Genomic DNA, 14,195 nt, shown 5'->3' with positions numbered 1-14,195 from the left:
ACTGGGAGTGAACTATTTTAATCTCTACAGTTTCTTTCCAAACAATTAGGAATATCCAGTAGGTAATATGTTGTCTCTTAATTCTGGTATTTCAAAATGAAATTCTCATATCCCATTCTGTATTTCCAGATTTCTATCTTTCATTCTCCTATTAAAAGTATGTCTTGTGACTGTTTCAGGTTTTTTCTCTGGAGAATGTTACTAGCTTTCCTTTTAGAACTGTTCTGAAAAAAAGAGAAGGCATTCTTTAAAAGTATAATAAAAACTTATGAAAATAAATATAATATGCCTGGTATGCTTTAGAAAATTAGAAAACAGATACTCTATAATGAAAAGGAAGTAAATTTCAAAATAATGGAGAGGTTGGGCTCGGGAAATCCAGGCACAGCAGAATTATAATAGGAAGGCAATTTAAGCATTTGTAAGAGAATCTATCATAGATATAATAAAAATGCGGACACGTGCAGTGAATATTTAATTCATTCAGTGAAGGAAAATTATTGGGATAGAAGATGTAAGAAATAAAAGAATTATTGCCCTAGTTGGTTTGGCTCAGCGGCTAGAACGTTGGCCCACAGACCGAAGGGTTGTGGGTTCAATTCCAGTGAAGGACACATACCTCGGTTGCAGGCTTGATTCCTGGCCCTGGTCACATGGTGTTTGGGAGGCAACCAATTGATGTGTCTCTCTCACATTGATGTTTCTCTCCTCTCCTCTCCTCTCCTCTCCTCTCCTCTCCTCTCCTCTCCTCTCCTCTCCTCGCCCCGCCCCTCTCTCCACCCCCTTCCACTTTCTCTAAAAATCAATGCAAAGATCTCCTATTGCCTGACTGACGTGACTCATGCCATGCACTGAAAGGTTGTTGGATCGATTTCCAGTGAGGACACATGCCTGGGTTGCGGACTTGATCCCAGGATGTTTTGCTCTCACATTGATGTTTCTCTCTCTCTCACTCTCCCTTCCTCTCTCTCTAAAAATAAATAAAAGTAAAAAGAGTTCACTATTGAGGAAACTATGCTTTTTGTCATATTTTAAAAAATACTGAATACTTTGCAACCAATGTGTACTCTGTAAATTTAATTATCAACAGTATTAAGCTAAAATATTTTCTGTTCCATTTGAGTATAATAAAGAACCTCATACCTTTTCTTCACCTGTTTCAGTATGGCTTGGGAAGAGAATTTGTTAGATGGTTTACTAAATTTTGCTGCTACCCCTAAAGGACTACTACTTCTTCAAAGAACAGGTGCCATCAGTGAATGTGTGACATTTATGTTCAGCCGATATGCAAAAAAATTACAGGTACGAATTACCATCTGCCACAGTCAAAAGGAATTTTTGTTGCTTTAAAAGCCATTAAGAATATTATCCTGTTTTCTGTGCTTGAAGAGGTTATTAAACCTGAGTTTAAAAACCATACAGCACTGTAATGTTTAACTTGATTTTGTTTTTTAGGAAAGCATTAGAGAGTTGATGTTGGTATCTATGGCTGTATTTACAGGATGGCAAAAAAGCCTATGCAATTGAAAAATTCAGTTAATTATCCAGGTGTTTTGTAAAGGTGCTATCAAACATCTGGCTATACTAAAACTGGGTGGAACCTCAGGAGAAAAACCTGTTGGGGTTAAAAGTATGTGTCCGTGGCAATGTAGGCGTCACATTTGAAAAGAAACACATATTTGAAGAGGGATTTTATTATTGCTACTGTTAAGTAAAATTTATAATATAATACAGCCTTTTCTCAGATAGAGGTCATAGAGGTATATTCAGCTTTTGCTGTCACGGTGTATATCCCTAGACCTCTGAGCTTTTTAGGATCATAGGTAGTATGCCTTTATTCTTTGTCTCTGGCAGCTGTTGTTTTTTGATGTGATTAGGTTGCCTGCTTATAAATATCACTAGAGGCCCGGTGTATGGATTTGTGCATGGATTTGTGTGGGGATCGGGCCTAAACCGGCATTCAGACATCCCCTGAGGGATGTAGTAGTGCGCCAAGCAGCAGGTGGCCAGGGAGGAGCCCGAGCTGGGGCCAGGTGCCGTGCTGCTTGTGCTCATCCCGGCCTGCTGCACCTGCTGCTGCCGCTCGGTAGCGCTGCTGCGGAATCGAGAGGCTCTCGCCGCCGCAGCTGCTCTCACCAGCTGTGAGCCCGGCTTCTGGCTGATGGCACTCCCCCTGTGGGAGCGCACTGACCACCAGGGGGCAGCTCCTGTATTGAGCGTCTGCCCCCTGGTGGCCAGTGCATGTAATAGCGACTGGTTGACCGGTCATTCCGGTCATTCTGGTTGTTTGGTCGTATTGTTGCTTAGGCTTTTATATATATAGATTGTATTTGTTCTTCCTTAGTTGTCATTGTAATTTCCTGGTTTTATTTAAGCCTATAAAAAACAAATAGTTAACTTTTTAGGATTGCTTTTGCCAATGTAGATTAAGTAGTTCCTGGGGGCGGGGCCATAACATCTCTTTATAAATAAAACATACGAACATCTGTTTATTATACTAGGTTGGTATGTGCAGATGTGTTTTTATTTGTTTAAATGGACCTCAAGTATGGAGAATTTAGTTGTTTACATGTTTCATTTCATTGCATAATGTCCCCATCTGTCCATGCAAGATTTCTCTCTTGATTAAATTTATTCTCCTATCAGTCCTGTTTACTCTGCATATATCCCCCTACTCCAGGCTTCATACCAGTGTGCTATGTGTAATATTTTTGAATGTGCATACTTCTTGTATAATATTGTCTTAGTCTATTCAGGCTGCTATTACAAAATACTACAGTCTGGGTGACTTGTAAGTAGCAGGTTTATTGCTCACAGTTCCAGAGGCTGGAAGTCCAAGATCTGGATGCTAGCATGGTCAGGTGAAGGCCCTCACATGGCAGGAGCTAGGGAGCTCTCAGCAATATTTTTTTATAAGAGCACTAATCCCATTCATAAGGACACTCCTTCTTTATGACCTAATCACCTCCTAAAGGCCCCACTTACTGCTATTACCTTTTGGGGGGTTAGGATTTTAACATGAATTTTTTTGGGACGTACATTCAGACTATATCAAATATAGTTTACATAAATGAAATTGTGTTGTTTTAATTTGAGTTTATCTGATGGTGAATTTGAATCTCTTTCAGTACTAGTTGACCATTTGGGTTTTCATTTTTCTTTTTACATTTTTGAAAATATTCAAGCCGTTCAAATACATTTTTTAGTATCATTCAGATGCATGAAACCATGCAAACCACTTTTACTCTTGTGATAATACACCTATGACTAGATACCATTTTTCACATTCACAAATTTTAAGACAACCTTGTCTTCCTTTGTACCACACTGGTGGTTATAATAGAAGTCATTGTTTCCCAGATCTCAGAAACTTATCATCTTAGAAGTTATTACAGTACTCAAATGGTGCTCTATGCTATTCACAACACTTTTTGAAAATGTAGATCCTCACTTACCTGGTAAGAAAACCATTAGGCCATTTCCTTAATTGTGCTGAAGAGAAAGTGGAGACCCAGGATGGTTAAATATTCTGCTTATGCTCTAGTGACTGACAGAAGTAATACTAGAACTCAGATTTGTATTTAACAGTGTCCACGAAATCTGAGTCTTGTTAACAAAGCATCTCTAACTTCTCTGTGGTTTTCTTCTGCTCCTTCCTTTCAGTACTTTGTGTGAATCTGGGAAGCCCCAAGGCTTCTCATGTTTGGATCAGCAGGATCAGTGGGGGTGATTGAGTAAGGTGTGTTTGCAGTTGTTATGGAGTAAGGCAAGTGGGAAAAGGATAGACATTTATCTTACTTCTATGTCATCTAATTGCAGAACTATTGGATGGCAAATTAAGGACAAGAGAGATATGAGTAATAAAAATAGAAAAAGGAAGGCAAATGATAAAGACACAAATAGCAGAAAATTGAAGAAATTAACCTAACTTCCATGGTCCTTCAGGTTTTTTGCCCCTAAAACTGACTGTACAGCTTATATTTTAAAAATTTTATTGAAATAGATTTTTTAAATGAAATGTTGAAAAAATATAAATTCCTAAGTGGTTACCTCTGTTTAGAAGTCAAACATTTTATAAGCCAATCTGATCTTAGCCAAAGTCTGAGAAGGAAGAACATTATATAATGTCTTTGTTATTTCCTTATTCTGATTTCTGCTAAGAGAGATACTTATTTTTGTATTTTACCATGAATACATGCACAATATTCTCTGGGTGAAATAAATTATTTAAGGTTTTCTACAACACTCTTTAGAAATCTGTACATTAATGCTGAACATTTTTTGCTGGAGAGTATTTTTATGTAAAACTAGAGGCCTGGTGCACGGATTTGGGCACTGGTGGGATCCCTTGGCCTGGCCTGCAGGGATCGGGCCGAAATCGGCCCGGTGTACGGATTTGTGCACCAGTGGGGTCCATCAGCCTGGCCAGTGGGCATTGGGCTGAAATAGGCTCTCTGACATCCCCCGAGGGGTCCAAGATTGCGAGATCCCTCCTGCAGGCCCAGCCCCCAAGACCTGGATGCCCACTGGCTTCTTCCTCCCTCCTCTCTGGGTCTGAGTGCAGGTGAAGCAGATTTGGGGCCAGCAGTGCCCAGCAACAACCTAACCCACAGCCGATTCCGCGAGGAATTGGGCTCCCTCCACTACTGGTCGGAGTGTCTGCCCCTTGGTGGTCATTGCTCGTCATAGCTACCGAATGAACGGTTGAACAGTCGGATGGTTGCTTAGGCATATATATATTCCCTTCCTTAGAAAAAAAAATTATATTGCCTTTAAAAGTAATTATAACTTTTTGCCCTAGCTGGCTTGGCTCAGTGGATAGAGCGTCAGCCTGTGGACTGAAGGGTCCCAGGTTCAATTCCGGCCAAGGGCACATGCCTGGGTTGTGGGCTCGATCCCCAGTAGGGGGTTGTGCAGGAGGCAGCCAATCAATGATTCTCTATCATCATTGATGTTTCTCTCCTTCTCCCTTCCTCTCTAAAAGCAATAAAGAAATATATATTTTTTAAAAAAGTAATTATAATTTTTAAGAAGATACCATTTTACTTTTTAAAGTTGTTTGATTACTTAAAAGCCCAGTTAAAAAACTGGCAGTCAATACAGTTTTATTGATGAGGAAATTTATCCTTGAAGAACTAATCTAACAAATTAAGTAATAACATAATAGAATTTGGAGTTGGAAGGAATCTTACTTTACATCTTGTCAAAGTCCCTTATGTTATGTATGAAAAGAGTTAGACCTAGAGAGAGAAGTGACTTGTTCAAGGTCAAAAAGCTACTTAGTTACATGGGTGGGACAAGAACCTAGATATGAAATTAAGTTGTCAAAAATATTACATTAGTATTAACTCAATTATGATAGTTTCTGAGTTTGTTTTTTCCACTCTTATCTTTACTTGAAATAATCTCTGGGTTTTGTTTGTTTGTTTTTTTTTTTGTCTGGTATTTTAATATAAAAAATTAGTAACTCTACAGGAAGTAAATATTAGCATGCTATGTTTTCCTGCCTCTCATGGTTGTCCCTTATTTATGCTGTTTAGATCAGCAGGCATAAAAAGTTTGACTATGGAGTTTTGGTTACCCAAGTGGCATCAACAGCAGCAGGCACAATAGCACTACAAAGTTCTGGTACGTTTTTTCTTTTAATCCTATATAATAAAAGCTAATATACTAATTAGACCAGACAGCAGAATGACCTTCCGGAACGACCTTCCGGAACGACCAGTGGGCGGGAGGAGGGGCTGCAAGGGCGCAAGGCAGCCAGGGCCACGACCCAGCTAGGGCTGTGAGGGCCGAGCCCCTTGCATGAATTTCGTGCATCGGGCCTCTAGTTAGAATTATAATCATTTAAATATAAGGAGTAAGCCAATGGAAAATTTAATTGGCATCGTCAAGTATCAGCATACTACTCTAAAGCTATTTTTCCCACATTAGGCCTTAGGTCAAAAAAAGTTAGTGTTTCTTATTTTTTAATTTAAATTCTTTATTGTTTAAACTATTATATGAGTCTCCCTTTTCCACCATTGACCTCTTCCCGGCCACCCCGACCTCCAGCACATGCCCTCACCCCCCTACTGTCTGTGTTCATTGGTTATGCTCATATGCATGCATACAAATCCTTTGGTTGATCTCTTACTCCTTCACCCCCCGCCTTCCCTCATAGGTTGGACAGTCTGTTCAATGCTTCTGTGTCTCTGGTTCTATTTTTGTTCATCAGTTTATGTTGTTTATTATATTCCACAAATGAGTGAGATCATGTGATATTTATCTTTCTCTCACTGGCTTATTTCACTTAGCATAATGCTCTCCATTTCCATCCATGCTGTTGCAAATGGTAAGAATTCCTTCTTTTTTATAGCAGCATAGTATTCCTTTGTATAGATGTACCACAGTTTTCTAATCCACTCGTCAGCTGATGGGAATTTAGGCTGTTTCCAAATCTTAGCTATGGTGAATTGTGCTGCAATGAACATAGGGGTGCATATATCCTCTCTGATTGGTGTTTCTGTTTTCTTGGGATATATTCCTAGAAGTGGGATTACTGGGTCAAATGGAAGTCCCATTTTTAACTTTTTGAGGAAACTGCATACTGTTTTCCACAGTGGCTGCACCAGTCTGCATTCCTACCAGCAGTGCAAGAGGGTTCCTTTTTCTCCACATCCTCTCCAGCACTTGTCATTTGTTGATTTTTTGAGGATGGCTATTCTGAAACTGTGAGACGGTACCTTATTGTTGGTTTGATTTGCATCTCTCAGATGATTAGTGATTTTGAGTATGTTTTCATATGTCTCTTGGCTTCTGTACGTCCTCTTTCAAAAAGTGTCTATTTAGGTCCTTTGCCCATTTTTTGATTGGATTGTTTATCTTCCTTTTGTTAAGTTGTATAAGTTCCCTATAAATTTTGGAGATTAAACCCTTATCAGAGATAACATTGGCAAATATGTTCTCCAATGCAGTGGGCTTTCTTATTGTTTTGTTAATGGCTTCTTTTGCTGTGCTGAAGCTTTTTATTTTGATGTAGTCCCATTTGTTTATTTTCTCCTTAGTTTCCATTGTCCTATGAGCTGTATCGATAAAGATATTGCTACGACATATGCCTGATATTTTGCTGTCTGTGGATTTCTCTTAAGATTTTTATAGTTTCCCATCTTATGTTTATCCTTTATCCATTTTGAGCTTATTTTTGTGTATGGTGTAAGTTGGTGGTCTAGTTTCATTTTTCTGCATGTATCTGTCCAATTTTCCCAACATCATTTATTGAAGAGACTGTCTTGACTCCATTTGTATGCTTTTTCCTCCTTTGTCAAATATTAATTGAGCCTAATGAGTTGGATCGATTTCTGGGTTCTCTGTTCTTATCCATTGGTCTATATGTCTGTTATTGTGCCAGTACCAGGTAGTTTTGAGAACAGCGGCTTTGTAATATAGTTTGATATCTGGTATTGTGATCCCTCCAACATTGTTCTTCTCTCTCAAGATTGCTGCAGCTATTCAGGGTCTTTTTTTATTCCAGATAAATTTTGGGAGAATTTGTTCTAGGTCTTTGAAGTATTCCATTGCTATTTTAATGGGGATTGCATTGAATCTATAGATTCCTTTGGGTAGTATAAACGTTTTAATGATGTTGATTCTACCAATCCATGAACAAGGTTTAGGAAAAGGAAATCCTACTGGGATTTTCTTTCCCTGTGAAATATATACAAAATTGTTCTCTTTCCTCAGAACAATGGCATGTCATAAACTAAACTGAAAAATATTTGATGCTTTAAGAAGTTGCCCTCATCTTCTGTCAGCTGCCAGCCAGGGCCCCCTTCCCCTGTTGCCAGCTGCAGGCTGGGGCCTTCCTTTCTTTTGCACCTCCCCCTGGTGGTCAACGCACATCATAGCAAGCAATCGTTCTCTTGGTCAAACTCCCGCGGGGACATTTTGCATAGTAGGCTTTTATATATATAGATATCATTTCCTCACTCCCCTTTTCCTCTTCCTTTCTTGAAAGCTTCCTTGTCACCACTTAACTTTCACCACTGTCTTTGCAGTTTGTAGTTGACAGGTATTATCCACTGTGGATTGGATTTCTAAAAAGTTCAAATATTGAGAATTTAAGATACTGTATCTTAAAATTATCTGAACCCTGAACTGGAGACAAGATGTAATCTCTACTAGAGATGCTATGATTATATTTTTCAAGGCTTAAAGTTGGATCATAACATCAGTGATCACTGTTGATTCTCTGAATTAAATAAAAATATTTTTCTATAGCATATTTTAAATGTTTTTTGACTGAACTATTTTGAACTTCTTTCAGTATGAAACATGTTTCCTGGTAAAAGTTGTACTAAGCTGAATCACTTACTCTTCTATCTAGAATAAAATCCAATTTATTCAGTCCTCAGGGCACATTAATGAAAGCATTTGAAGACTAGATTTATCTCAGATTTCCTTGTTGGTTAAGTCATTAAACTTCTGAGCCTCATAATATCAAACTTTTCATGAGAGGGTTAAATGTAATTTTTCACAGGACAAAGGAAGAAAGACCAACAGCTTGAGTTCCTAAGATGTCCTAGGTACTATATTAGCTACCCCATTTATACTTCATGGCAACCCTTGAAGTTTCCTAAAGTCATGCACTGATAAGCTCTCAGCTTTGTAATTTAACTGTGATATTCTCAATTTCAGAGCCTATATATTTTCTTTTATACCTAGGGGACACTTTCTCCTCAAATGCCATTCCTATAAAATTTCTGATTTGATGATTTGATGTTCGGTTTTACATATTTCCATATGATTCAGTTCTATAGGAAAATTATCTTTCAGAATTTAAACATTATAGTTTTATGTTAATGAGGTATAAAGGTATATTAACAATAGCAAATATAATATCTACCAAGGTTATGTATTTCTAGAGGTTATTTATCTTTTGTCAATGTGAACCAATCTAGTTAGAGGGATAATTGTATCTTTCCTCCATAATCCAAAGAAATAGCATACTATAAATATGATGTAAAACAATTCTTTTTAGGGTTCATTAACGCACTTATAACTGAGTTATGGACCAATCTGGAATGTGGAAAGGATGATGTTAGAGTAACCCACCCCAGAGCCACTCCAGTGGATCCTATTGACCAAAGCTGTCAAAAGGTAAGAGATGATTTGATTTATCTACTAATGCACAGATTTTAAGTGTATCTCCCAGAAATTAATTTATCCAGACTTTATTTTACTCAATTACAATCAGCAGCCTTTCCTAATTTTCTTTCTTTCTTTTTTTTCATTTCTAAATTGAAAAAAAATCACAATGGATTTCGTAAATGGTAGAAATACTACCATTCTCTGTGAATTATTTTTGGAAGAATTTTTTTCATAATGTTCTTATTATACATTTTCTTTTTTAATAAAGAGTAATAAACACCAGAGCATGTTACAAAACAAGAAAATACACAAAAACCCCTGACGCACAAACCAACTGATCAAAATAAGACAGTTTTTTGCTCTTAAAATCAAATCTAATAGAAAATTGCCAGTGCCCTAGCTGGTTTGGCTCTGGATAAAGCGTTGGCCTGTGGACCAAAGGATCCACAGGTTTAATTCTGGTCAAGGGCACGTACCTCGGTTGCAGCCTTCTCCCCGGCCTGGGCCCTGGTTGGGGCTTATGCAGGAGGCAACCGATTGATGTGTTTCTCTCACACTGATGTTTCTTTCTGTATTTCCCTCTCTCTTCCACTCTTTCTAAAAATCAATGGAAAAATATTCTCGGGTGAAGATTAAAAAAAAGAAAAGAAAATTGTTAAGATTATTTGAAGAAGGGGTAGGCAGAGAGAAGATGCTATCATTTAGAATAATGTGGCAAAAATACCTCAAACTCTTAAGCATCTCCACAATGTGCTATTGCAATTCAACTAGAGGCCTGATGCACAAAATTTGTGCAAGAGTAGGCCTTCCTTCCCCCAGCTGCCAGCACCAGCTTCCCTCTGGCACCTGGGACCTGGGCTTCCCTCGCAGCCCTGGCTTTGTCCGGAAGGACGGAAGGACGTCCGGAAGGATGTTCGGTCTAATTAGCATATTACACTTTTATTATTATGGATGGCTTTTACATATCTAACATGTTCTCATAGTTTTACTGAAATGAAATGATGATTCCTGACTTTGACTTTGTGATAGCCTGAGAAATTTTCATTCAAATGGTATCATAAAATTATCAAAATTAAAACAAAAAAATTCTGTTTTCTGTAGTGGTGGACTAGTCCCCTCCAGTAGAAAACACAACTCAGGAAAAATAACTTAAAAATAAGTTGATTTTTTTGGAATGGCAATAAACAGACAAGAAATGGAGGGGAGTCAATGCAGATGAAGAGAATCGTACTGCTTGAGATTCTAGATTTAACAGATATATTTGCCCAAGGACAGGTCTCAGTTTGCGCTCCACTGAAGATTGGGCAGATATTAAAGAACAATAATGGAATAGTATGATCAGCTTTATGTTATGAATTCAACTAAGATAAAATTGGCAGACTTTTTAAAAATATGCTTACCAAAATGGACCTAATACAAAACAGAAAATCTAAATTGCTACATATTAGTCAAAGAAATTGAATTTGTTATCAAAAACCTCTGGCTAAGAAAACCAGACAGTTTCACCAGTGAATTCTATGAAATTTTATAGGAGATATAGTACCAATCACAAACACATTCTTTCAGAAAACAAAGGTAGAGAAATCAGTTTCTAACTTGTGTTATGAGGCCAGCATAACCCTCACCTGGAAATGAGACAAATTTTACCAAAAAAGAAAAGTACAGACTAATATTTCTGATGAATATAGACTTAAAAATATTTAACAAAAGATTATCAAATTATATCTAGCAATATCTAAAATGATCATTTATTATGATCAAGTGGTGTTTATCCCAGCCATTCAAAGTTCAGTTAGCGTTCTAAAATGAAACTCTAATTCACCATATAAACAGAATAAAGAGAAATCTCATCCAATGATTTCAATAGAAGTGGAAACAGCATTTGAGAAAATTTAATACCCATTTATAAAACTCATCAGATTTAATCCTCAATCTGATAATGCTATCTTTGGAAAACATAAATCTTTAACTTTTCATGGTAAAATATTGTACCTAAAATTTGTTTACTCAATTTGTCTGACTCTTAAATTTTCTGAGTTTAGTAAAAAATTTAAAAAATGACAAGCAGGAAATTTAATAGTTACAAATTAGTACAGTTGATACAATACAAACTAACATGAAAGTATTGGCAAAATATAGGGCTTCTAGAGATGGATAGAGTTAATTGGAAAGTCTTCTAGAAAAAAAGGATGTGAAAGCTCATGAAGTGCAATAATGGGAGGGTAGGAGGAGCATGTTCTTGGATAAGAAAAGTTTGTTTACATGGCAGTCACTTGAAAAAGACCACAGGGCCCTAGCTGGTTTGGCTCAGTGGAAAGAGTGTCTGCCTACAGACTGAAGGGTCCCGGGTTCGATTCCAGTTTTGGGCTCTATCCCCAGTGGGGGATGAGCAGGAGGCAGCCAATCAATGATTCTCTCTCACCATTGATGTTTCTATCTCTCTCCCTCTCCCTTCCTCTCTGAAATCAATAAAAATATAAAAGAAAAAGACCACAGGCAGATTCGATTGACTGAAGTGGTGACTTCATGCTGAGGAATAATGGGCTTTTGAGACTGAGAGCAGAGAGGGTCAATTCGTAAAGTGCCTTGAAAGTCATGGAAGGGAGTTTAGTTTTGATGTTTAGTGATGGGCAACCTCTGCATGCTTTTGCACAGGGGATCCAAAGAATGAAACATGCCTGAGAAAAAAATGTTCAGGTTGTCTTGAATAAGGCAAAATGAGATTGGGAGCTTAAAAACTTCATGGAGAGATTAACTTGGGAAGATTGCACCAGAAAAGCAGCTGATTTTGATAGGAAAAGCCATGGCTTTAAAAAAATTAATTACAATTAGGGTAGTTGGATTTCCAGTGAATGTAGTTAAAGGATAAAGATGGCTTTGTGACCTAAGTGAAGGATATATAGAATTTATTTTCTTGCTCCAGAGACCCTAAGTAGTATTTTCTTACACATCAGATATAACAAATGCAAAGAATGAGAAATATGGATCATTTAATATTTTTTCTCAGAACCACCACTTTCTAAGAGATCCATGATATTTTAAAGTATTTTTCAACTCTTAAGGTTGTTCTATTACAATTGTTCTTATGCATTATCAACACAGATTATTGTTAATGTTAACTATTTTGTTCTTATCATATATGTATGTATTTCACACTTAGGTGGATTAATTTGGCTTATTTAAAAAGTTCTTGCAGTCATACTGCTATAAAACTTTACACTAATGATTCTCCTGTGGATGTGGTTGAAAAAAATGAGCCATTTAAATGACTTTTCCTTCTCCCCCTTCTTCCCCCAGTCTTTTCTAGGGCTGGTGACCTTGTTATCTTATCCTGCTATTTATGAGCTGGTAGGCAATCAAGATCTTCCTAATAAAGCAGAATATTCTCTTCGTGAAGTTCCCACATGTATTATTGTAAGTAATTTTATTTTAACTTTTCCCTTTTATAGATGATATTTTGGAGATCTGTAGTGAAAAAGCAATTTGACAGAAAAAAAAATGACACAGAAAAAAAGGAACACTATTTAATGGCATTTAAAGATTGATTTACTTACTCATGGAATATCAGTTTCTGAACTATCTGCCAATGGAATCTTTGATCCAGGCCACCTAACAGTTGCAACACCTATCAGAGTGAATACAATGTTAACACCCCCCAAGGAAAGAGATTTGGCACAAATAACATATGTGTACGAATGATTTTTAGATGACTTACCATGTTATTAATCACACCAGTGCTGCTCTCTTATTGGGCTGGGATAATTAGGAATAAGCAGTATTCGAGGAGTGCAATATGTTTTCTCCTTATATTTTAATGAACTACATATTAACTGCCCCATGAGGGCAGTATATGCATATTTATTTAATTTGAGATTTATTTCATAATCTTGCTCCCAGATGGGCTTGTGTTAATCATCCAGAGATATTTAGTTCCTCATCTTTGGGTAAGTTTTTGGATTAACACACATAAATATGTATATATTCATTAGTAAAGAATTATTTGGTTAATACTGAAATTCCATTATTCATCTTTACTTTTTATTTTTCTGGTCACTTGTCCTGTGTGGTGGTGTTTTATTACACAGTTTTGCTCTTATAAATACTTTCAATTCTTGTTAACTCTAAACATTTTAATTTTTTTTAAACTTTCTCTACTTTGGGAAATTTTTGATAATTTATATGAATAAAATATAAAAATAGGTACTTCTTCCATTCAACTTTTATTTTATATTCTCTGTTCCTTGAAGTGTGTCAATTTTGACTTGTGCTTATTTGCGTCATTGTGTTTATAAAATAGTTTTATAATTAGCCATTTATGTGCCCATCTTTCCTTGAACTTAATTTACCACCTTGCGGCATTTGGCACAGTTGATTTATTGTCACTCTCCTCTATGATTGTGGTACTGCTTCTGGTTCCCTTCAGACTTCTCTGGTCTCTCCTGCGTGGTCTCCTTTCGTGGACTTCTCTTCCCCTCTGTCTTGTGTTCTCCATTGTGGCTTTATTGGAAGGCATTACATAGTGTAGTTGTTACAAGTTTATTTTCTGAATTCAGACTGCTTGGATTAGATTTCTGGTTCTGTCCTTTAAAAGCTCTGTGACCTTGGACAAGTTAGACCTTAGTTTTTTCCTGTTAAAAGTGAGCAATAACATTCCTAGTTGAGGGTTGTTGTGACAATTACATGAATTAAGTGAAACATAAAATGTTAAATCACTGCCTGGCAGGTAACTGCTAAATAATTGTTTGCTGTAATTATCATTAGTAAGCTCTTCTTCTCCAGATGGCATTCTCAATGGGAGAGGACATGGGACTACCTGTTACTATCTCCCCTTGTATTAATTTCCTAGAGATTTCATAACAGATTACCACAAACCAGGTGGCTTAGAACAGCAGAAATGTCTTCTCTCACAGTCTGGAAGCCACAAGTCGAAAGCAAGAGGTCAGCAGGGCCACATTCCCTCCAAAGGCTCCAGGGCAGACGCCTTCCTTGCCTCTTCCAGCTTCTGGGTGTTGCAGCATTTTGTGGCTTGTTGCTGCATAGCTCTACTCTCTGCTTCTGTTTGCACA

At 37.2% G+C, this 14,195-nt stretch overlaps 1 protein-coding gene across 1 annotated transcript in view; it reads left to right on the top strand.

Annotated features, from left to right (window-relative positions):
* The window catches only part of TBC1D32 (TBC1 domain family member 32), a 114,494-nt gene that overhangs the window by 42,373 nt on the left and 57,926 nt on the right, over nucleotides 1-14,195 (top strand). Inside the window, exons 18-21 of the mRNA XM_059700210.1 lie at nucleotides 1,164-1,302; nucleotides 5,541-5,628; nucleotides 9,020-9,138; nucleotides 12,427-12,543. Coding sequence (XP_059556193.1) covers nucleotides 1,164-1,302; nucleotides 5,541-5,628; nucleotides 9,020-9,138; nucleotides 12,427-12,543 — 463 coding nt within the window. The remainder of the gene's footprint in view (nucleotides 1-1,163; nucleotides 1,303-5,540; nucleotides 5,629-9,019; nucleotides 9,139-12,426; nucleotides 12,544-14,195) is intronic.

This window comes from Myotis daubentonii, chromosome 6 (genome assembly GCF_963259705.1).
Source record: "Myotis daubentonii chromosome 6, mMyoDau2.1, whole genome shotgun sequence".
In the NCBI taxonomy this organism is placed as follows: domain Eukaryota; kingdom Metazoa; phylum Chordata; class Mammalia; order Chiroptera; family Vespertilionidae; genus Myotis; species Myotis daubentonii.
Note: the sequence above shows the minus strand (reverse complement) of the source record. Positions and strands in the feature narration are given on the sequence as shown.